Source organism: Nannobrachium achirus (genome assembly GCF_963921795.1).
Source record: "Nannobrachium achirus genome assembly, chromosome: 5".
NCBI classification, from domain to species: domain Eukaryota; kingdom Metazoa; phylum Chordata; class Actinopteri; order Myctophiformes; family Myctophidae; genus Nannobrachium; species Nannobrachium achirus.
Window position 1 is genome coordinate 61,687,409 of NC_137814.1, and position 25,794 is coordinate 61,713,202.

Consider the following 25,794-nt stretch of genomic DNA (forward strand, 5'->3'; position numbering starts at 1 on the left):
TGCGCGAGTGAACTGCTTGCCTAGCGCGATGCAGTTGCCCAAACTAATATGTGTTGGGCTTTAGCCTACATCTCATTAAACCGTAATATGCAAACCTACAAGTCTGAGGGACTGTGCTTGTTTTGTTACGTCATGATGTGGTGCAGGGATGGTGACTTGCCTGCAATCAACTTGTCCAATTCAACCACATCCGTTGCTGCTGGTCCTGGCCGGTGCTGTTGTTGTTTTGACAGCGACGCTGTTCGGATCACTTCCCTGTCATTTCCCTATAACGTCAATGCTGATTGGCTGTCAGGACGCGATGGGCGGAGTTGGGGGGGGGGTTGGGGGGGGGGGGGGGGGGGGGGGGGGGGGAGTGAAGGTCGCTTCAGTTGGATTTTTCCAGCTGGGGTGAAGATACCTAAGCGACCGTTCGTATCGTTCGCGCCGCCCAGTTCGGATCGTTAGCCCAGTGCCCGGTCTAGGGATGGGTATCGTCTGCGATACTGTTAATGGTATCGATTGCATGACGTCGATACTATCGGGTATCGGTTCACGTAAAAAGGAACGATACCTCATTTCGATACTCTGGAATGCACCCCTGGCGGTCGCATCTGTAACAGTTGGGCTACTAAGAGTTTAATGACTGCTTTAGTAGGCTACACTCGTTACTGTGGAAAATAGCCGACAATAGCCTATAATGTTTATTATTATGATGATTATCCAACATCTATACTCTCCGCTCCGCCACACTGTGTGATCATCACCATCACCTCGAGCAGTTCAACTTAAATAAAAAGTATCGAAAATGGTATCGTATCGATTCCCAGGTATCGAAAAAGGTATCGTATCGATTCAAAGGTGAACGATACCCATCCCTAGCCCGGTCGCACGTCTTCTCGTCTTTGCATTCACTTTGGATGTAATTTTGCCGCTCGAACTATCCAGGTTTGAATGCAACATAACTAGGGGTGTAACGATATAGTAATTGAATCGAAAAATCCATTTAATTTGCAATGATCTACTATATTGTTATGGAAAAGCTAAATATTGTGCCGTATCGTATCATATCGATTTACAATTCAGATAATCGCTATTGAATTGTTTTGCAATGCAAACATCGATTGTATGGAAACTAAGTATTTGCGCCTTGTGTTTAGCTATTTTAAGAGGGAAAATGAAAAACAGGGGTCTAATTATGTTCCATTCCATATAACTACTCTTGGTCTGTCGATAAATGTGTGTAATCTCTATGTTCTATGTCAAGGTTCAGGTTTGTCCATGTGTGTTGAAATAATAATATCCATGCATTTGCTAGATAATCACATTATGTACTTATTTATATCCATAATAACGTTTCACACCGATGTCATTTCTTTGCTAAATAGTTACTATATCGATTTTAAATCATTGAATCGAATCGTATCGTATCGCCATGAATGAACCAATATCGTCCATATATCGTATTGTCAACCATGTATCGTGATGCATATTGTATCGTTGTTAAACCTTTCTCAGCCAATTTCTATTGCAATCTCACTATTACGCAATTCTTTAATTGGTGTTCGTAGCCGGTCGTAATTTACCGTAATTTGTGATTAAAAACGAAAAATGATAATAATCGGCTTATCCAAAAGGATCATTACCTTGGCTCTTGAGGGGTCCCTTTGGTTCCATTTGCATACTGTCAGAGTTAAGGGGAGACCTTGAAATGTAAAGGTTTAAGAAACACGGCATTAAGACAAATTGACACTGAGGGTGGAAAGAAAATGGGTTGCAAAAATTGTGGAGAAGAAAAGAAAACGCGAGATGAGAGGTGTCTGCGATTAAATGCGACTCGGTAAAATGTAACGGACGTGTCGTCCCCTGTGTGGAGGGCAGCCTGCTGTCCCTTCCAGAGGACATCATGAAGGAGGCGTGCAGCCAGGCGGACCGCAGGGCCAGCAACGCTACCTTCAACGAGGCCTCCTGGAGCCCCGAGCTGCCCTTCGACAACATCGTGGGCAAGCACAACGTGAGTACCAAACCCCGAGGGGGCGGGGGGGAGGGGGGACCGCTCATCTGCATGGGTGTGTCGCAATGAAAGCCAAAACGGCCTTATTATAACAATGTGAGCCCTTAGAACCACAGATATAAAAAGCTAGATACCTCCTCCGCCGCTGCAGTTCATTGACGCGACTGGTCATGATTGGCCTACCGAGCTTCCCATTCTGTGACGCACAAGGAAGCGTCCTTCAGAATTCCCAAGAGCCCCGCCTCAGAATTCTGGAGGCTTGCATAGAGTTATTGGGAGGCTTGCCAGCTCTCTTTGACCAAACGTTGTCGTTGTCGGGTGGAAACCTTGTATGTCCAAACGCGTTAGTTTTGTATTTATCATTTAAAAAATTAACTAAACTAGTGAAAACAGCCGATCTACAAGCACACAACGCCTCGCACCGCGAGGCGTTGTGTGCTTGTAGATTGGCTGTTTTCACTACTTTTGTGTGATGGCCTTGTATGATGAAGCAGGGCTTTACTTTGCGAAATAATTTACAAATTTGAAACTTGGAGATACGAGGTTTCTTCCCGACAACGACGATATGTCTCTAAACACATGTATTACCACCTACAGCCGGAAATTGTTGTATTTTACAGTCCCAGCCCTCAGGTTGAGAACCACTGGAATAAAGTATAGAAATCTGTCGGTTGTCCCGGAGTTGTTTCTCCGCATTCTAAACTTTTATTTTATTTTTTATTTTTTTATATATAATATCACAAAAGAACTATGTTAAATGGTGCATTTATATAGCGTTTTTATCCAAGGCGCTTTACATAGATTGTGCATTACATTCACCCATTCACACACGCATTCATACACCGATGGCGGCACCAACTTGCTCACCGGGACCAACTAGGGTTTCAGAGTCTTGCTCAAGGACTCTTCCACACTAACTTAGGGGGAGCCCGGGATCAAACTGGGAACGCTTCGGGAACCAATGACGGTTTCTCTACTCCTGAGCTATGCTGCCCCCTCTGATCGTATGGGGTGCTAGGTGGTGTTTGCAGGACGTACATAGCATCGCAATGTATTTTTTGAGCGGTTCCAGCTGCTCCAACGCTTGACCGAGTGTGTATGTCCAATATGTCCGTATGAGGAGCACGGCCTCGACAGCTGCAATACCGTTTGGTGACCTACCCCCCCAAGTGGCGCTGTTGAGCAGCCTTGAAGTGAACGGACACAGGATTTGACGTTGTTGCGACGGTCAGGTCGCAGTTACTATCAAAACCTCCACCGGCTGTCTGTCTTTCCGTCACATCACGTCACGTCGAGTCACGTCACGTCACACTTTTGCCCTACTCATATCTCCGCCACCATTGCCCCTATCCATGCCAAACTTTGCACACACACTCCTTGGCTGCCAAACCACAACCTCCACTCACTCATTTCTCACATGCCCCTCTTCCTACAGATTTTGCCACTAAAATCACACAAAGCGGTGCACGCTATGTCTACACTCATGTCATCAACATGGATCTGTCCCATTTTGTGCCACCAGATTTTTACACGCGACCTGGCAGTCGCTTATCTCCCGCTTAGGGAGTCTTACTGGTTCTTCATATAGTTTGAAACAAACTCACCAAAGGCACCGCTCACTTCACACTGGGTGTGATGTTGTTGTTGTTGTTGTTTTATGTCCCCTTCAGTGAGTTTAACAGCAGTGCAGAGAAGAATTGCTGAAGTGTAATTTATTCTAGGTGGTGTAGGGTAGCATGAGTGCCAAGAAGAAGGGATTAGCTTGTATCTGTGTTGTTTTTGGCAGCGGTTCGACCTCTCACACGTCGGAAGGATAAATTAAGTTTAAGCTCCTGTCAACTCAACTAAAATGCTGCGTCCATGGAAGCCAGGTTCACTGATTAGATGCCATTTGATGTACACAGGAGACATTAATTTCCCCCAGTATAACAGAACATAAACACTTATTTAACCCATTTAGGCCTGAACACATTACGCAATATTTTATGCTTTAAATATTAAAAAATAGCAGATATACAAGCTCACAGCGTGCTGCGAGCTTGTAGATCTGCTATTTTTGAAAAAGTTGTGCAAATGTGTGCAAATCTTTGAATATTTTCAAAGCGAACGCTTGTAACTCAAATTTTGCTTCTGGTGGTCCCTGGAACAAGATATTTTGAGATGCGGGTCCGTGGCCTTCACATGAAAAGGTTTGAGAACCACTGACATAGTAGTCTCTCAAGAACAGACTAACTGAGCTCCAGTTAAGTGAAAAGGACCTTTTCCTTGACGGTATCGGGCCAGATTGCTGACATAGAAACATAGGTTTTTCAAAAAAACCTTAGAAGGATTCAAAAGACACTTACTGGTCAAAATTCTACTTTTCACGATTTTTCAAAAATAGCAGATCTACAAGCTCGCAACGCGGCACTCGGTGCCGCGCTGTAAGCTTGTATATCTGCTATTTTTCAATAGTTAAAGCATAAAATAATGATACACAAAATGTGTACCCGTTCTAAATGGGTCAACCTACACAGGAGACATTCATTTTGCTCCGGAAAAGTAGAACAGACCACAAATACTATACGTAAACACTTCAGTTTAAAGATGTGAAAACTGTAAAAAAAATATATATATATATATTGTATTTATTTTACATTTGTTTACCCTGGCAAAACTAAATCAGAAGAGATTTCAAGAGGCACGGTGGGTTTCTTGAGGTCAGCGGAGATATAGAGCATCGCAGTGGGCGTGGTTTACTGGTCCCACTAAAAACCAAGCCATCCAGGATTGCAGTGAATCATGACCATACAACATTTGTTTCAATGAAAAGAACATTTAGAAAATCGCTAAACAAAGGGTAGTTATTAAATGTAGCATATCAAATCATTGAATATTAAAATATGTTTTCACATAGGATCAAATGTTTTATCGTCGTGATTCACTGCAATCCTGGATGGCTTGGTTCTAGGCTCAACATAATTGTTATACATATTTTTTGTAAAAGTCTATGGGGAAAATGAATGGGAGATTTTTTTTAGTGGGACCAGTAAACCACTTCCGCTGCAATGCTCTATAGGGCTGAAGAAAATTCAGCACTGGATCAGTGGGGCAGGCCGCTCAACGGAAGGTTCCCGGTTCGATCCCCGGCCGGCTCCCTCTGGGTTAGTTCCGAGGTGTCCTTGAGCAAGACACTGAACTCCCTAACTGAGTTTGAGTCAATTTCCCCAATTCCCTTGCATGGATTCCTTTCGATATTGGTGTGTGAATGGGCGAATGAATGTAAAGCACTTTGGATAAAGGCTCTATACAAATGTACGAATTTACGAAAAAAGAAAAAACACAAAAATGTACACAGTCATACAGGAGGTAACTATCACTATTTAAGGTGTATCTTTTTTATTATTATTAGCAATGACCACTACACACTTTGGTGTGTGTGTGTGTGTGTGTGTATGTGTGTGTGTGTGTGTGTGTGTGTGTGTGTGTGTGTGTGTGTGTGCGTGCGTGCGTGCGTGCGTGCGTGCGTGTTCATCTTGAATAAAGAGGCAGCATATCTGCCCAAGGGCAGAATCCAAGGTTGTGCGTTGAGTTGTACCCTAGGAGAGCATAATATGTGTTCCATAAAATTTATTTGGGACAACGTGAGCATATTAGCTGTACATTACTTCCCATATCTAGCACACAGTTAACACACAGTACAGGTTTGGCACAATTCCCCTCTGCAATGGAGAACCCAGGCTGCAAAGTAAAGTTTACTTTGACGTCTTCAACGTTTTCAGGCCAAGGAACCCTTAGTCGAGAGAGAGATGAAGCAGGGACCCCCCACAACTCATAGTATAGTTTCATTGTTTGACAGCACAATCATCAGTGTATTTTGGATTCATGTCAATTTGTGTTGTCAGATATCTAACCACTTGAACCGTCAATACTTAATACACTTGACCTTTCCCTCTGTACTTAGTCTGCTCTTTTTCCCCGCTACACCAAACCTCTTTACCGAAAATAGCCAATCTGTACTGAGGTGTTGTGAACTTGTAGATCTGCTATTTTTGGCTAAGGTCCCCAGAAGATGGACGCCAGGGTTCAAGTGGTTAATATAAAAAAGGAGAAAAAACAAATTCCATCACACAAAGATTTGGAGGACCCCCTGTAGTAACGCTAAGGACCCCCTAGGGGTCCCGGACCCCCTGTTGAAGACCCTTGAAGTAAACGTCAAACGATGGGGGAAGCCAAGCTAACACCGTTATAAAAGTGTCAAGACTTTTTTTTTTCCTTTAAGGTTCTCGCAGAGACTCTTGGCAGAGACGTTGCTGTTGAAACGATCCATTAAACTTCACTGAGGGATACAATAAAATAAACGACAGCTCCTCTAGTTGTGTGATGGACTCCTGGAAGAGTGCAGGGCTTTCTAGGACTGCTCTGAGAGCTCTGCCAGCGCTGCGGCAGCACAGGCCCACCCTAACCTCGCCTACCAGGCTTTCTGAGAGAAAGCCTGGTGTTCGTTCACTACAGGCCGTTTGGTTTCCGCCTAAAACGCGGAAACCACTAGAAGAAGCGGCGTCGCTTTGATTTGGTTCCCTCCATTTGTTTCCCCAATCCCTATTAAAATGCTGGAGTAGCCTAGTGTAGTCGCTAACAGTTGGACTAAAAGATGGCTATACCAAACACATTTTTCAAAAGCAAAACTACTCCGCATCAAGGAGTTTATTAGGTAGGCCCTAAGAGTGTGTCCTTGAGCACAGGGGAATTATTTTGGGTTAAAACAGAATCCGGTTTGATAGTTCCGGCAAATTGTAGTCCTTTGAGTACTACAACATGACATAAAGTGGTTTCCTCTCCCGAACGGATCAAACCTCAAAAAGTGAAGTGATCCCAGACTAGGCCCACCCAGAGAGCAAATGCCCACAGAGAGCACAGGCCCACCCAGAGTGGTAGAACGTACACATTATTGTGTACTATTATTTTATGCTTTAACTATTGAAAAATAGCAGATCTAGAAAAATCGTGAAAATTAGAATTTTGACCCGATTCTATAAGTGTCTTTTGAATCCTTCTAAGGTTTTTTGAAAAACCTGTGTTTCTATGTCAGCAATCTGGCTATAGCTATCGTCAAAGAAAAGCTCTTTTCACTTAACTGGAGCTCAGTTAGTCTGTTCTTGTGAGACTACTATGTCAGTGGTGCTCAAACCTTTTCATGTGAAGGACCCCCAAAATGATATTTATTTGGCCACGGACCCCCATCTCAAAATATTTAGTTCCGGGGACCACCCAGAAGCAAAATTTGAGTTACAAACGTTCGCTTTGAAAATACATAATATTCAAAGATTTGCACACATTTTCACGACTTTTTCAAAAATAGCAGATCTACAAGCTTGCAGCTTGTATATCTCCTATTTTTCACTGGTTAAAGCATTCAATATTTCTAGGCCTAAATGGTTTAACTATTGAAAAATAGTGCCGTGAGCTTGTATATCTGCTATTTTTGAAAAATCGTGAAAGTTTGTGCAAGTCTTTGAATATTTCAAATCCTTCTAAGGTTTTTTGAAAAAAACTGTTTCTGTCAGTGGTGCTCAAACCTTTTCATGTGAAGGACCCCCAAAATTATATGTATAGTAGGCTACTATAGGTAAAAAAGGAATGACTTTTTCTTAAACCTAACTAACCTTAAAACCACGCCCACCTGGTGTGAGCAGGGGTGTCGCACCAAATCCTGGGCCCTGGGTACAAGGATTCACTCACTGCGGGCCCCCCATGAATGTTCTTCATAGGGGGAGGGGTTTAACCCATTTAGACTGGGAAGACATTATTTTTTTGATTTTTGTTGTTGTCGAAAAAGCAATGTTTCTATATGTCAGTGGTGCTCAAACTTTTTCATGTGAAGGACCCCCAAAAGTATACGTTTATGGCCACGGACCCCCATCTCAAAATATTTAGTTCCACATAAATTAGTTAAAAAAAATATGAATTACTTTAGTTCTACAAGCTTGTATAAAATTATAAAATAATCAAGGCCCCTCCACCTTGGGCCCTAGTAGTAACTCAGTCACACGCCCCTGGGTGTGACCCACTGTTTAGGAAACAACGTGTCAGAGGACTCTAGTACAGTTGCAGTGTGTAGGAATTAATGGAGCCGTGAATGAATGCACTCTTGATGGCTTTCAGTTCCGTCTAGCCGGAGACGCGCGGCACCAGGGACGTTCTGGCCATTGGGAAAACGGGACAATTCCCGAACGGCCGGTTCATTCCCGGCCGGTCCAGTCCGGCCATTAGGATAACATTTAAAATAAAATGTCGGCTTCGTCGTTCCATTGGGGGCTGGGCGGCCAACAAAGTAAATTGTCACTGTCGGGCAGAAACCTTGTATCAAATGTAGTTTCAAATGTATACATTTTTTCGCAAAGCAAAGCCTTGCTTCATCATACAAGGCCGTTGCACAAACGTAGTGAAAACAGCCGATCTACAAGCACACAACGCCTCGCACTGCGAGGCGTTGTGTGCTTGTAGATCGGCTGTTTTCACTAGTTTAAATCATTTTTAAAATGGTAAAGGGTTTTGGACATACAAGGTTTCCACCCGACAACGACAAAATATAACTCATGTAATTGGCCCAATGACTTGTCACTTGTCATGATCTGAAATGGCAAATCTTTGAGTAGCAGCAGCGGGAGGCAATGAGGGAGGCCCTCATTGCCTCCCTCATCCAACTCTTTTTCCCGGGCTGAATCAGGGGCCCAGCACGTCCCTGCGTGGCGCTGTGCGAAACCTGTCGGTTCAACTGAGATGATTATGTGAGATATCTGGGTGAGCGGACGACAACGGAATGAACGGCGACACACTTTATGACTCACGCACGGAAACACGCACGCAACACAGACATCATAATCACGTTAATGGATTCGGAGGTCATGAGGTGCATGGGAGATTCTCTGCAGGGTAATTTGTGCGGTGTTGCCATCTGTTTGCACACGCACGCACGCTGCGAGCACACACACACACACACACACACACACACACACACACACACACACACACACACACACACACACACACACACACACACACACACACACACACACACACACACAGACATTGTCAATCTCCTGTAATGGCGGTGAACTAATGTCAAGAGCTTAGAGAGAGTGACACGTTCACCAACCCACTGATTCTCACCTTTTTGAATTTCAAGTACCCTCTCAGCGTGATGCTGTCGTTTCTGTCAGGAAGAAAGCTCTCATCTCCGTATTCATATAAGCAGTGGTGTAAAGTAACTAAGTAGATTTACTTGAGTACTGTACTTAAAGGAGCTATAGTCAACTTTTTCTTGAAAAACGGATGCTAAAATAAAAATTATGTTTCGAAAATATTTTATAAAAAAATAAGCTTCATATACGTGTTTCTATACAAAAATGACCACAAAAAGCGTAAAATAATGATAAAATAATCATTTTGGCCATTGTCAGACCGACACTTTGTTTACATCCTAGTCTATAGACTAGGATGTAAACAAAGTGTTGGCCCTACAATGAAAAAGTTGACTATAGCTCATTTAAGTACAGTTTTGAGGTGTTTGTACTTTACTTGAGTATTTCCAATTTCCAAATACTTTTACTTCTACTCCACTACATCTCGGATCCAAATGTTGTACTTTTACTTCACTACATTTATTTTCAAACTTTAGTTTCTAGTTACTTTGCAGATATACTATTATAAAACACACACCACTTTAGCCTTATTTTATTCCTTGGCTATTTGAAAATAGCTTATCTATCTACAAGCTCACAACGTTGTGAAGCTTGTAGATCTGCTATTTTCAAACATTTTGTCCTCTTACTTTTGGTAGTTTAACACATATGGTGCCAACCCCGAGTTTCCCGAGTTTGTATTGGTACTAGTGCTGTGCCAACCCCGAGTTTCCCGAGTTTGGGCCGTTTTTGATTTTTCTTTTTTTTTTTTTTTTCAAAAATGTTTTTTTCCAAAAAAAATTTGGACCTCCAGAAATGTATTAGGCATGATCGCGATCGCGAAATTGCATGTTTAACCCCCATACCAACCCATTCTTTCAAACATGGCAGCCATGTTTGTTTACATCTGAAGAAAACATAATGGCTGATAAATCATGAATGCCTGCACGGATTTCCAAGCGGATTTTTTTGTTTGAAAGCTGTGAAAAGCATCTACACACGTGGTGCATCATCTAGGCATGGGCGTGCACTTTTTACACACTTGCACAATTACATGGAAGTCTATGGTAACCATGTCAACGCGGGACATTGGCCGGAAAAAATCATTGCAGTAAATGAGTTAAGTACATTTTGAAAGAAAGAAAAACGATTCATGAAGAAAAAATCAAACCTCGGTTCGAAGTGAAGTGGTGAATTTTTATTCTATGTGTTCTAGAGCTATGAAATCTGCGTTCTAGATCTATACATTCTGTGTTCTAGATCTATACTTTCTATGTGCTTTAGTTCTATATTTTTATGAATTCTGAATATTCATTCAGAATGTATCCAAATTGTCATGTGAAGCTTGACCAATCCTCAATTCTGCACCGGACTGTACGGGACATGTACGGGACAGACAAAGCCACTCCTTGGGAATCTATGGGAATCCTCAAAAAAACATGTACGCGACAGACAAAGCCACTCCTTGGAAGCGGCTTTCACCGCTTCAAAAAGTATCTGGAACGGCCAAAATTAGTGCTTTTGGCTGAATTACATTTAGCCCCATTTTTGCTGTCGGGAGATCTCAGAAGAGGGGCGACAATAACAGAAATCCACCAAACCAGGTAGGGGGGCATATGTTTTAGCCTGGATTTGCCTTTTTAGCCCATATCTTGGAATGCCCATATATGGACAATATTCAGCTCACAACCCCAATGTCATCATAATACTTTGTCCAATCAGTGAACATCTGTGACACACAGACTTGGTAGAGTTTGGGTTTGTATATAAATGCACAATGGACAAAGCCACAGATGCTAACAGAGACCTAACGTTATACTTTATTTGTACCTGTAGTGAGAGCTGAGCAACAATGTTGGCCTATGAGGATATTAACTCATTTACCGCCTCCCCCGATAGTCCCGAGAAAATCCCAATGTCGTTCCCCGCCAGGCCCGATAGTCCAGAGAATTTGCTTTTATATAATGTAATGTTTAATTACACTCTCCCCCAGCTCGTGAAAAAGTCTTGGCCTTTTATCTTAAAGGGAACCTAAAATATCACACATCCAAGTAAGTGTGTTTGAAAAAAAGGCTGTAATAATCTATAAATTGCAATACAAATGTATAAATCTCCCCATAACGCACAGTGAACTGGCAAAGTGACGCATTTGAACACACAAGGCTGGCAGCCGGAAAAAAAAGAGAAGAAAAAAAGTGTTAGAACAGCTGTGTGTGTGTGTGTGTGTGTGTGTGTGTGTGTGTGTGTGTGTGTGTGTGTGTGTGTGTGTGTGTGTGTGTGTGTGTGTGTGTGTGTGTGTGTGTGTGTGTGTGTGAGTGGTCCACGGACCACTGTATGTATGTCCCTGATCAGCACATATTGGCTACGTTCAGTCCCATAAAGAAAAAGTGCTATCAGAGATCAGCCTCTCTCTCTCTCTCTCAAGACACAAAAAACACAATTATCGCCAATTCGCCATATAAATGCTTCTAAAACATACCTGAGAATGCAGATCAGATGGTTAATCCACACCATGGTTTATAATCCATATATCCAGGCTATAATATATTGTTTTGTAATGGTAATAGTCCACAAGCAGCCATGGGCGCCAGGCGGTCCTTTGCAAAGGCGGGGGTCCCTGGTCGCCTTTCTAACGGAACCAATAGGGGGTCCGCGGGCCGCAGACCTCCGCAGAGCAGTGGGAACACGATAATCAACTGTTACATAACGTTGTAAAATCAATCAATATGCCCGATCGTTTGTTTCATAAAGTTCACACGACACGATACAGTTGTCAGAGACAAGTGAAGTGGTGGTCCCTGGCCATGCGATCGCGAAGGGGGTCCGTCCTCTCACAACCCGGTTCTCTAGCCAACACTTCTCAGGGAACCAGGCGGTGGTCCGCTCCCCCAAAAAACAAGTGAAAAACTACTGTAGATGAAGCCTCAAAAGAGCACCAGAGATCAACTACTTGCCTCGTTAGGCACTTGGCGTTAGCAAGCTGTTTAGCAGGGCAGTGCAGAGGATTTTTTAGGGGCAGGGGGAGACATTTTTCCAACATGTCCTAGAATGTGAAAATAGCAGATCTACAAGCTCGACTTTGATTGATTGATTGAAGACTTTATTAGAAGTTTGCATAGGAAAAGGTACAGTTTCATGACGGTACAGTTCACTGGTACAAGGTCTACTAAAAGGAGATCCATGAAAAGACTAAGCTTATTTCCACTGGAAACCATTGAAGTATCTCATATAAAATTGAATGACAAGCTCTCAATGTGTCACAGAGCGATGTGTTGAGCTTGTAGAGCTTGTAGATCTGCTATTTTCACATTCTAGGACATGTTAGAAAAAAAAAGACTCATGCCCCCTTTTATGTCTATTTGTGTGTGTGCACCTGTACAGAGCAAAAAACAACCAGCAGACACACAGAGACAGAGAGAAAGCGCCCCCAAGTGGGGGCTCACATAAATACTCACAGAAATACTGCAATATAGTATGTGAGTTTTTTGGTCAGATATAGCCAATAAAAATATTTCTATATTTTCTAAACAGAAAATTCTAAAAATAAATCCTATTACATAATTACATTAGTACACTTATCTGATAATGCCTGAAGCCATAAAGACAAATCTCAAGTGAGTTATCCACTTGAAAACAGATCATTCACAAAAAGGTCAATAACTCCAATTATTTTGAATTTCCACCTGGATTTTGAAAAAACAAGGGGTTTGAAATGGCCAAAACTCTAGATTGCTACATCGTACATACAAAAAAATATTTTTTGGAGAGACTAGAGGATGTCCTCTTTTATTCCAGGCACTGTATGACATTTTCGTGCAAACAGGGAATTTAGGAAAAATGTCTAAATATGAAGAAAATGCTTAAACAAAATGGCAGGAGAGCCTACAGTGAATGTTAAAATGGCGGTCAATGTGTTAAGAACATCTTTCACAAGGAGCTGGTTAAATATCATGGGATGTATGTCATACTGCTAAAGACAAATGCAGACTTGAAAAATGAACTGGGGACCGCCGAGACCAAGATCTTGGAAATGGAAAGGACGCTCAAAGACCTGGAGCAAGAGAGGACGACTCAAGAACTCAATATCTTGAATATGGAGAAGTCGTTTCAGGAAGTGGAAGCAGAGGAGAGAAGGAACAGCTACCGAGCAACAGAAGAGAGAATGAAAGAGCTGGAGCTGGAGAGGACCACTCGAGAGCTCAAAATCTTGAAAATGGAAAAGGCGTTGCAAGACATGGAGACAAAGGAGAAAAAAAAGGAACAACCAAGCCATATAAACGATCAAAGACCTGGAGTCAGAGATGGCCACTCGAGAACTCAAGATCCAGACTCAGCTCACGCCGAGGAGATTCAATGGCTGTTATGGATTTCTATAATTATTGCATAAAAATATACTTGAGAAAAGAAAGGTTCGAGCAGTGTTCAAACACAATCAATATTTATTCATCAAAGGAGCTCCTGAGCAGACAGCAACTACACTCAATGGGCATAGCAACTCTCCACTCCCGAGCACAGGTTATACACGCCCTCTTTATACACTTCAGAGGGGACTTAAAATAAAAAAGAGTCAAGTTAACAAACATCCTTTTAAGGCTTTCAGTCAGGAATACTTTAGACAGATCATGACATTCTGGTAACAGGTGAAAGAGTGACTCACACAACAGTTGTTCTCAAACCTAGGAATAAACACCCTGACATGACTAAACTAAATTACATGACCTTCTGACTACCTTCAAGAAGAAACAAAGATTACATTTCATAAAATTCTATAACATCCCTCCCTTTTGATCATAGAATATGGTCATTAATAGTAAATGTAATGACATTTGTTTTTCCGTCTTTTACGTATCTGAAAACAGGTCTAGGCGAAAACCTTATTTAATATATTTATCTCTTTTATATTAACTCTTTAAGGTAAAAATTCCTAGACGGCCCTAGAGTTTATTTTATTTTTATTTTTTTTCTCTTTCTTTAGCGACCACCTTAGTTTGGCCTGTAATTCAGATAGTTATATTGACGTTAAAGGGGGATAGAACTCAAAATAACAAATAAAAAACCCACGTCTAGATAGAATATAGTAAAACATCTCTAAAGAGCACATCACACATTTTTTTATACCTTATGGGTATAAATTTCAAATATAAGAAAACCATTCCTAAAGGACACCTCACATCTACTCATAAGCCCACACCCATAGTCTAAGCAATGTCACTATTTCTAAGGGACCCATCACCCATCTACCCATAAGCCCAAATCCACATCGTCTAAACAATGTCACTGTTGTTGAATGGCGGTGACCACTGTGATCTTCCTGGTTGGATTATTACTTCAGAGGTGGACCCGACAATTCTTGACATTACCGCTTTAATGCATGCAGATAGGCAAACAAAAACTAAGAGTAGTATGATCACAGTGATGACAATCAGAATCAGTGTACGTGTCAGTGTGTTCCCGATACCTCCAAACCAGTCTTCAAATAGACCCCAAAACATCCCCCCATGGTTTTTTTGTAGCTCTTTTACCCCGAGTTGGGTGTCCTCATGGAGTTTAGTGATTGCTTTAGTGGGATCTGACACGAAAGAACAACATTCTGTCTTGATAACAGAACAGGCCCCCCCCTTATTGGCTAACATGATATCTAAAACCATTCTATTTTGCAAAGTAATGGCCTTGATTTCGTTAACTTCAGTGGCCAAAGCTTCAATAGCTGCGTCTGAGACATTCATGTGTTTTTCCAGGACAGTAGACAAGGCTTCCAGTTCGCTCTGTGTATTATAGACTCCATAATTTGGTATTATCACCCCGAGAACTTTTTGCCACCAAGTTAATGTCCGTTTTTTACGACTAGTTTTCCTCCTGTGTTCAGAGTAGGCCTCTTGAATTTCAGAACTATTCACCCTTCTAATCATTGGAATGACATGGGCCAAATAACATGTACCATGGCTATTGGCTGGGAGGTGCGTGTACGCTTTCCCTCCACACACTGCATAGACAGTTTCAGGAAGATATGAAGGCCTAGTAAGGTTGGTTAGCATTATGGTTTCTTTGTCACAAGGACTTTCTCCTATGTCTACATATTTCTTTCCCTGGATCAGAGTTCCAGTGAAACAATATTTGATATTTCCCTCTTCTACTATTGGCATAGCTTTACCCATGTCTGAGGACCGGAAAGTTACTTTAGTCTGTGCTTGGTCTTGGCAGTTAGAGACATCATTGCATTTTATTCTATTCATTTTGAATTCACTTGAGACAGAGAAATAGAAAATTTCAGAATAACAGTTTAGGCTGACACTGGACTTCCCTCGCATACATTTCGTTTTTTCAGCAAATGTACAATTTGTCTGGACATGGATTGTTTCAACTTTGAATACAAACTCATTAGTTGCTATGTTTGTTTGGTTTAACATTCCCACCCTGTGAATCATAGTCTTATTAAGTCTGTGTTTCCCAACTTCTACAAGCCTGTTTACCCCAATCTCTATAATATCCAAGATCTTCTTGTACTGGGTCCATGGATTAGCAGTGATAAAATCCCCTACCCCCCTGTAATGACTCCCAGGAGGATCATGGCATTCAGAATCCCACAAAACATTGTTCTCTCTTAAACCTTGCCAGTCATAGAAACGCCATTCTTTTGCTGTCAGTGGAAGGGCCATCCATATTGGGGCCGTTGCGCTATGAGGCAGGTGCTGACATATCCAACAATTCGAGTAGTTCATCTGCACTGCAAAACTGAGTGTCATTGACATGGCCAAGTTTGGATGATGGAGGTCTCTTCTATGTAATGTATGCAACGATTCTTTTTGTGTGTGCATTTGGTACCATTCCTTCTGGTACTCTGTGTACTCCTTCTGGTACCATTCTCTCCTCCCTGTCGTCCACGTCCACACTGATAGGTACAGGGCTACACCCAACGCCATCATGGCCCAGGGAATCCTTGGGCCCCACGTCGAACCTGTGGGCACCTGCACCTTCATACCTTCAGTGTGGGACAGTGGATGAACGTGAACGTTGGCCGAACCTTCGGCAGTGCGACGCATGAACCCAGGTTTCCCTGCCGGTGACTTTAACCGCGGTGGGCGTGATGAGAAGAACTTGGAAGGGCCCTAGCCACCTGGGTTGATACCAATGCTGGCGTCTTAGATCCTTGATTACCACCCAATCTCCTGGCTCTAAGTCGTGTAGTTGGCCGGCTTTAGGATCTGGAAGCGCTGCTTTCACCTTCGGATAAATAGACTTAAGCACAGAGTTGAGTGCAATACAATATTTAATCATATCGTCATCAATATTCATTAACGTCATCTTATTCTGTGGGAATGGCATATTTGTCATTCTCATTGGACGCCCCATTAAAATCTCATAAGGGGACAGACCTAATGTTGCATTAGTCCTGCCTCTCATATACATGAGAGCCAGTGGGAGGACTTGGATCCAGGAGAGTTTGGTTTCAGCTTGCAATTTAGTTAATTTGCCTTTCAAAGATTGGTTTGCCCTTTCTACTGGCGCTGCAGACTCAGGATGATAAGCACAATGCCTTTTTAGATCAAATTGTAGGTTTTGAGAAAGACTTTGAATAACTTTGTTCACAAAGCCCGAGCCGTTATCCGACCCCAATTTACTACAGAGCCCCCATCGTGGAAAAATATGACGTAATAGGACATCCGCTACCGTTTTAGCAGATTCGTCCCGACATGGGTAACATTCCACCCATCTAGACCACATGTCTACAATTACTAGAGCATGTCTGTAGTTTTGGCATGGGTTCAAAGTGATGAAATCGGCCATGAGATACTCAAAAGGCCCGTCTGGTTTTGGTTGTGCTGACATTGGCACAACTAAGCCTCGTCCAATATTGTGTGTCATGCAAATTACACATTTTGAACAAAATTGGTCGGCATAAGTAGTAAATCCTGGGGCAAACCAATATTTGTTTACCAACTCAATCATTTTTGATTTGGAAGCGTGGTCTTGTCCATGTGAGATTTTTGCTAAATATGGGAAAACTGATCTCGGCATAACTGGTAGGCCAGATGAGTTCACCCATATGTTCCTGGTGGCGTCCAATGTACACTTTTTCTCCCACAGTTTCTTCTCTCGTGCGTCAGCTCCTGTCTGTAACAAAGAAATGTCGTCAATAGAGAAAGGATTAACTTGTGCCGGGAGCACCGTCATCTGTAAAACTGGGGAGAAGGGTGAGACAGCAGTATTCTTTGCAGTCCTATCTGCAAATGCATTCCCTTGTGATATGGGGTCCAGAGCATTAGTGTGAGCCTGGCATTTGCAGACAGCTATTGTTTTTGGTAACATAATAGCTGCCAACAAATTCTTTACCAACACATGGTGGGCTATTGGCTTTCCAGTTGATGTAAGGAATCCCCTATGTTTCCAGATCGCATAGAAGTCATGGCAAACGCTGAAGCCATATTTACTATCTGTATAAATGGTCACTGTCTTCCCCTCTGCCAGAATACAAGCTCTAGTTAATGCAAACAATTCGGCTGCCTGACTTGACAGGTGTGCTGGTAACCTCGCACTTTCAAAGATAGAAGTGTCAGAACAGACAGCATATGCCACTAGTGGCTCCCCGGTATCTTTACTCCTCTGAGCTGAGCCGTCTACATAGAGAATTAAGTCTGAGTTAGGTACTTCAATGTCAGTTAGATCTAGTCTTGGTTTAGACATAACATCTAATAGCTCCATGCAAGAATGCGGATCCCCGTCATCTTCTGTAGGGAGAAGGTTAGCAGGATTAAGAACCGTACATCTCTTCAAAGTAACATGAGCCATGGTTAGTAACACATTTTGATAGTGTAGCAGGCGTGCGGGTGTCAAATGTGCAGTACGTGCCTGCGTAATCAATGCATGAACTGCATGTGGTACATGGACAGTTAATGGATGCATTGCTACTATGTCAGCTGTTGCTAACACAGCTGACGTGGCTGCTTCGACAGCTCTGAGACATGGCAGAAGTCCCCTGGCCACATTGTCCAAGCGTTTTGAGTAATAACCCACAGGCCTCTGTTTGTCACCGTGCCTCTGGGTTAATACTGCAGACATGAAGCCATTCTTTTCTGCAACAAATAAATTGAAAGGTTTCTCGTGGTTAGGTAGACCCAGACATGGGGATCCTGTTAAGGCTTGTTTGAGTGTGGTCAGGGCACCTAATGCTTCTGTCGTCCATTCAATTTTGTCAGACATAGCTAATTTTTTCCCTCCATAGATCAGGTCAGATAAAGGCTCCACAATTTCTGCATAGTCTGGGATCCATGGCCTACAATAACCTGCAATACCTAATAGGGACATTAGTTGCTCCTTTGTGCTTGCACGTGGCATGGCCAAAATAGCACTTATCCTCTCTTTTCCCAACCTCCGTCCCTCAGGAGTAATAACATGGCCTAGGTATTTTACCTCTTGTTTCACAAATTGCAATTTTTCTTTTGACACTTTGTGGCCATTCTCAGCTAGGAATTGTAACAAGGCTATAGTATCTTTTTCACATGCTTCTTTTGATTTACTGCATAATAATAAATCATCAATGTAGGAGATTAAAACGCTGCCTTCGGGCGGCACAAAAGACTCCAGATTGGTCGCTAACGCTGCTGTGAACAGCGTTGGACTTGCTGCATACCCTTGGGGTAAAACAGTCCAAGTCCATTTTCTCCCTTTGAAAGTGAACGCAAACCAAAATTGACTGTCCACGTCGACAGCCAAACTGAAATATGCGTTGGACAAGTCCGTCACACTATAGTAGCAAGAGTCTGCCGGTACCTGCGACATAATGGTTACAATATTAGGAACTACAGGGGTAGGCGTATACACTGCCTGATTGATTTGCCGCAAATCCTGCACAAATCTCCAGGCTCCATTTGCCTTCCTAATAGGCAAGATGGGTGAATTACAGGGTGAGTTAGGGCATTCGACAATAGCCCCTTTTTCCACTAGAGATGCATGTACTTTCGATATCCCCTCTTCTGCATCTTTACTCAGAGGGTATTGGGCCCTGTTGGGTCTGAACGTCGATTTACCCTCAACCCCAATAGGCTTGGCATTTTTTATCTGCCCTATGTCATATTTGTCTTTTGCCCACAAACACTCTGGTACTTGTGCAAGCAAGGGGGATATTTCTGAGGTATCTAGTACCATTAATGTTTCCCAATCCTGTTTTGAGTTAGAGCTAGTTGACGTTCTTGTCATCATGCAATTGACATTTAGTGGAGTACAGTATGTTTTCATGCTGGGTGAATACCAGTTCCCTGAACCATACTCCTGCCAATCAACAGCCTCTATCACTAATTTTAACCAGGGGCCTATGTCACCCCCCTCGCCTAGTTTTTTTCCTAGGGGGATGTAGGCAGCTGTATCTGTCAAAGTGTGATACATTGTTTGCTCTTCAGTTAAATTTAGAGTAACGGCACTAAACTGGTCATTAAAGTACATATTACTTAAATTTATTTCGTCTTCATTTTTGATTTTAAACCAAAAGTTCTCATAGGTTAGATCTCTTGTGAATGGTGAAAAATGTGCAGTACAACGTAGCAATGCTGACTTGGTGAAATCATCTGGCATCATTTTATGTAACTTCTCAGATAAGTTTCTGTCAGAAAGGTCCCAATTATAGTAATAGTTTGTTGGTTCCCCCTTACTGACAGATAAATTGTAAAGGCCCAGCGTAGGACATGACATAAAAATGCCATCGCTGGAACAGTCCAATTTAACACCAAATCGACACAGCAAGTCGCGTCCCATTAAATTAACGGGGCACACTGTTGATGACAAAAATGTATGTTCTACCTTTATGTCACCATGCGCCACTGCTAACGGGCACGTCACTGGCTCTAAACAGGGCTCACCAGACGCTCCAATCGTGTTAATAGACTTATTAGATAATGGAGCGTCTGGGATCTCTTCCCGTCTAATAACTGACAGACTAGCGCCTGTATCAACAAGGAATTTTATGTTCTCACCATTCACGAGCAGATCCAACACTGGGGCTTCATCAGGGGAGACTGAGACCTGCATAAATTGACCAGCACGTACCTTTACTTCCTGCTCTGTCACTAGTCTTACCCCTTGCACAGCCACCTCCCTATCTCATAGCTGACCCGGGTTGGACACCGTCACGTCTGCAGCGGGTCCATACTGCCATGGGAGGGCCTGCTGCCGGGCTCGGTTGGTGTCCTGCGGGCCTGCTTGGGCTGCCAGGTGAGGGGAGGAGCCGGTCCAGATCCACTGTCCTGTCGGATAGCAAGGGCCAGGGGGTGATGGATACCCCCAGGTGGCCGGCTGTCCTCCCTGCCACCCCCACTGTCCCCGGCCCTGGTGTCGGTTGTTGCCCTGCCTGACCTGTTGGCCATCTGTCCTTCTTTTCTTAGCGTTCATGGGACATTGCCGTCTCCAGTGGCCTGTCTTCTGACAGAGTCCACAAATGTCTCCCGGCAGGGGCACCCCCCTCTCTCTCTTCTCCTGAGGCCACCTTGGCGTCGCATCTGTCATTTGTTGTTCTTTTCTTGGCGCCTGGCCCCTATTCTCGTAGAACATTAACTGGGCTGTCTCCAGTTTCTTTTTCTTCTCGTTGATTTGCGACAGCAGCTGCCTTTCTGCGTGTTGTGCATGTGACCATGCCACATCCAAGGGCTGAGTCTCCCAGCCCACACAGGAAATCATAACCCGGTCGTGGACAGCCGGAGTCAGATTATTTATCATGGCTGTTTTCAATAAGTCATTGTACGCCACATTGTCTTGTGCCACACCACAACATTTTTGAAAGATTTCTTCCATCCTTGATCTGTACTCATCACAGGACTCATCTAGTCGTTGTTTGGTATTGTGTATCCTGGGCCAGTCAGTACGGACTGGGAAGGCAGCCCTTACTCTGTCAAAAAGACCACCTTGATTCTGCAATTGTCCAGTAAGAATGTCATTTCTTGCTCCATCTGCATCGAACGGATCCTTCAGTCGCTGCCATCTTAGTCCAAAAACTTTCCGAAAAAGAGTCTCTAATTCTTGTCCTGATGGGCCATACATGAGGATCAATTCCTCAATGGCCTTACACCATTTTGCAACGTCTACCTTAGGATTTGGTAGGTCTTTGATAATGTCATTTAGTTCATCGGGGGTCCAGTTTCGCTGGACTGTGACAATTGGGGTGTAAGCATTTATAACGTCCGGCTGGGCGTCAGCCGGAGGAGGAGGGTGAGGGTTTGGATATGGTATCAATGGCATTTGCGACATCATGCTTCGTGTCACCATACCAATCCGCTCAGAACTCCCCCCTCCTTTTGTTGGAGCTATATTCAGTCTTTCCAGTCCAGCAGTGGCCAGGTCCATGTTGTCCTTGTCCCCCTTCTCCGCGATTCCGTGGGTGGCTGCCTGCTGAGCTATCTGGGCAGCTGCTGCGTAGAGCTCCCCCGCTGGGTTTGGAGGTAGGTCGTGCATTCCATTGGCAGGAGCCGCTGCCGGTGGAGGGGCTGCTTGCTGAAGGCCGGGAACAGGTGCTGGCTGCGCTGGGGCGTGTGGATCTGCCGGGTTGGGTTGCTGCACTGGTGGGCCCAATGGGGGGTTCAGCTGGGTGCGATATGGAGGTGGCTGGAGCATCTCTTGCCTATACTTTTTCAATCTTTTATGCCTTTTCTCACCCCCACCCTCTTCTTTATTTAAAAGGGCTTTAGCCTGTTTTTCATCTCTATATTCTGCTTCTCTTTCCCATTTTCTGAACAAATCCCAATTGAGTTCTTTTGCTTTTTTCCCTGCTTTTCTGTCATATTGCTCAAGAGCATCCCTACATGCTCTTAATTTTGAGGAGCTAAATGTTCCCGCAAGCGGGAACTTTTCCTGAGTAAGTTTATGCCATAACATGATTGGCTCTAATATTTCATCTCCCCATCTCTCCACCATGAACTCTATTGGCCCTGAGAGTGCCCTTAGCCTGGAATAGCCACTCTCTCCATTCCCCATTGCTCTGGAAAGACTCAGAAAAACAAACAAGAGAAAGAAAAGAAGAATCAGAGCAGAGTTGAGTCAACAGACACTTTGGCAAACCGTCCTTGGTTACATAAAATGATACCGTACTACAGACTGATATCCTAGGATGACTTCACTCATTCCATGCGTTTCTCAAACATACGTCATCCTTTACAAACCTAATGAGTCTGTTCACACCTTGTTTTAGATATTTCTTTTCCCCTTTAAAAGGTTTATATACTGTACTATGTGACCCTTCTGATCAGTCACACCTTATAACAATATTCACATTTAATACCATGTCACAAAACCCTCGTAGCTGTTCACAATTCTCATGTGTGTTCACAGATTCGCACCCAGGAGAATAACTTGAACAGCTCCCTGTGGTCCCTTTTTTAAGTTTATACGTTTTTACACATTTAAATAATAACCCAGAATGTTTATTTCCGACAGCCAATTTCCCCGTCGATAACCACCGGTCCCACGATCACGTGAAGCTATGTATTAAATAGCTTTTCCCCCGAATTCCACGGGTAAAACCTTATCATGCAAGGTCTTATTCATCTACCACGGTCCTCCCCGTGAAGCTATAATGAAATAGCACCCTGGATTGCACAGGTACTGTTTTTTTCCAAACAGAATCCTTATATCCTCTAAAACATGCAAAATTTGTTCATGCAACAGATTGTATTTGAAACACTCTCGTACCTTATTGAACCCTGTTCTCTGCCCATCCGACACCCGGACGTCCCACGGACGGCACGTCAACCGTTTGGACCTGATGTATTTGCCTGGTAGCTGCAGCAAATCCGGGAAGGTTCGTCGATGTGGACGGACAGAAGACAGAGTCCCTTCGTGGTCGCCAGCTGTTATGGATTTCTATAATTATTGCATAAAAATATACTTGAGAAAAGAAAGGTTCGAGCAGTGTTCAAACACAATCAATATTTATTCATCAAAGGAGCTCCTGAGCAGACAGCAACTACACTCAATGGGCATAGCAACTCTCCACTCCCGAGCACAGGTTATACACGCCCTCTTTATACACTTCAGAGGGGACTTAAAATAAAAAAGAGTCAAGTTAACAAACATCCTTTTAAGGCTTTCAGTCAGGAATACTTTAGACAGATCATGACATTCTGGTAACAGGTGAAAGAGTGACTCACACAACAGTTGTTCTCAAACCTAGGAATAAACACCCTGACATGACTAAACTAAATTACATGACCTTCTGACTACCTTCAAGAAGAAACAAAGATTACATTTCATAAAATTCTATAACAGGTTAACCCATTTAATCCCACCAGTCACAATAGTGACCGTAATTATTTTCTTCATTTATGAGGCTACAAAATGTTATTGAATGATTCATTCATGCTTATACCAATTAAATATGTGCAGTGTCACATGTTAACTTAACATTTATTTTTACATGACCAGGGCTGTTTACTTCATGTCTGCACCAAGAGGTGATTCTGGCGAATCGCCATGGGGAGAGAGTTCTAGAGGGCAGGGGCTGACACTTCGCCGAGGGTCCACTTATTTATGAGAGGGATGGTGAGGAGCTCCAAGTCAGAAGACCTCGGGTTCCGCGCGGGGGAATAGGGGGCGATGCATACTCAACTTTTAGAGACAAATTTATGTCACTTCGCCTCTGTCAAAACTACAATATGACGTCATGCAGAGATTCGGGGAGCGAGTATCGTCATTAATTCGGCTGTTCGGTACTCCCGAGATGTTGTGACTCCCCGAACCGAACTGAAATAAATGTGTCTCTAAAAGAGGAGTATACAACGGGTAAGGCTCGGGGAGCTTAATGGCTGTGGAGGAGCAGTGTGTAGGTGATGCGGAACCTAACCGGAAGCCAGTGGTGCTGCCAGGGTTTGGTACGGTTGAGCACTCCGGCAGCTGAGTTGTGCACATACTGCAGTCTGTCCAGGGCTTTGTTAGGGAGCCTGAACAAGACGGGAGGAAATATGAAAGCCTGGATGAGGGTCTCAGCAACGGATGTCAATGCTGTTAAGTTCTGTTCTGTTCTATGCTTAATGCAGAATACTCAGAGACTCGCTAGGTCTGATAGTACATACTCCATATATGGACATGGCTGACAAAGTGCTCCATATTTGGGCGTATGGATGAGTCATCGTGACCTCATCACAGTGATAACACCAAACACCACCAGACGATATTCATATCGACATCGCAGACCACCAGAGCAAGAAGTTAGTTAACCTTTGAGGACCTTTTCTCCTGTTACCGACGGCCATCCCCGGATCACAAGAGCAAAGATCCATCCCACCCCCTTTTTTTTAAATAGTTGAATTTGACTTTGCAACGCTCAATAACGAGACTGTCTGGCAGACAGACAATCAGCTGTAAAGATGGCACAGCAAGGAGTTCAACTGATCCCGGTAACGAAGGTTTGCTGTTCCTGTATGGACCCGCTGGAGGAGCCGGTGAGCGCCCACTGTGGACGGCACCGGTACTGCAGACGGTGTATCGAGGGACATCGCGACGACGAGGGTGATCAGAAAATCACTCAGAGATTCATCTATCCACAGTGCCACCGCTGGCTTGGCGCGAGGTCGAAGACATACTGAACAATCACCGTTACGCCGGACCTGGAGACGTGGCCTGTGGTTTCTGCACCGGGAGGAAACTGAAAGCCGCGAAGACGTGTCTTAAGTGTGTGGTGTCTTACTGCGACACCCACCTCCAGCATCATTGCCACTGTCAATCTTTTAACACATCTGACGCCCACAACGCGCCAACTCATCAAACTCTGCCCACGACGCGGTTGACACGTTGTACAGTAAGCTACAGTAAGCTTTAGCTTACTGTACGAGGCACCCGCTCCTGAAGAGGAACACTCCAATTCCCGAAATTCCAGACGATCTTTATGCAGAAAACTAAAAACTAAAAAAATAAAAAATAAAATTTTCAAATAAAATTAAAATTAAAATCGAACCTCGGTTCGAAGTGAAGTGGTGAATTCTTATTCTATGTGTTCTAGAGCTATGCAATCTGTGTTCTAGATCTATACATTCTATCTTCTAGATCTATACTTTCTATGTTCTTTAGTTCTATATTTTCATAAATTCTGAATTAATTAATGATTTTTTCTGAAGGGCCAAATTGTCATGTGAAGCTTGACCAATCCTTAATTCTGCATGCACGGGACATGTACGGGACAGACAAAGCCTGTTCATTCTGGACTGGAATGTCCATATATGGACATGTATGGGACACACATAGCCACTCCTTGGAAGCAGCTTTCACCGCTTCAAAAAACTGTCATTAAAATAAAAATAAAACTAACCTGTTCATTGGTAGCAGTTAGGGTTTCAGTTTCTTGCTCCAGGGCACTTCAACACGCAGCCATGCGAGGAGCTGGGAATCGAACCCCAGGCATTGTGACAACAGGGCCACACAAAAGAATAAAAAGTAGCATATCCACAAGCTTGAAATGTGGCGCAAAGTGACACATTTTGAGCTGGTAGATCTGCTACTTTTGTTATTCATGAAATTGAATCCTGAAAAGTATAGTTCTGGACATACAGATGGCGATGGACAGAGCTATACAGATAGAGACGTTGACCAAAGCTATATTGAGGTGCTAGATCGGTGGTTCTCAAATGTCGATATGCTTACTACCCCTAGGGGTATGCAAATGTACAA

General features: G+C 43.4%; 1 protein-coding gene across 1 annotated transcript in view; it reads left to right on the forward strand.

The window, feature by feature from the left end:
• Nucleotides 1–25,794, forward strand: part of adcy8 (adenylate cyclase 8 (brain)) — a gene marked incomplete at both ends in the record, with an annotated part of 274,511 nt that overhangs the window by 148,223 nt on the left and 100,494 nt on the right. The window contains one exon of the mRNA XM_080725959.1: nucleotides 1,861–1,993. Within this exon, the coding sequence (XP_080582085.1) occupies nucleotides 1,861–1,993 (133 nt within the window). The remainder of the gene's footprint in view (nucleotides 1–1,860; nucleotides 1,994–25,794) is intronic.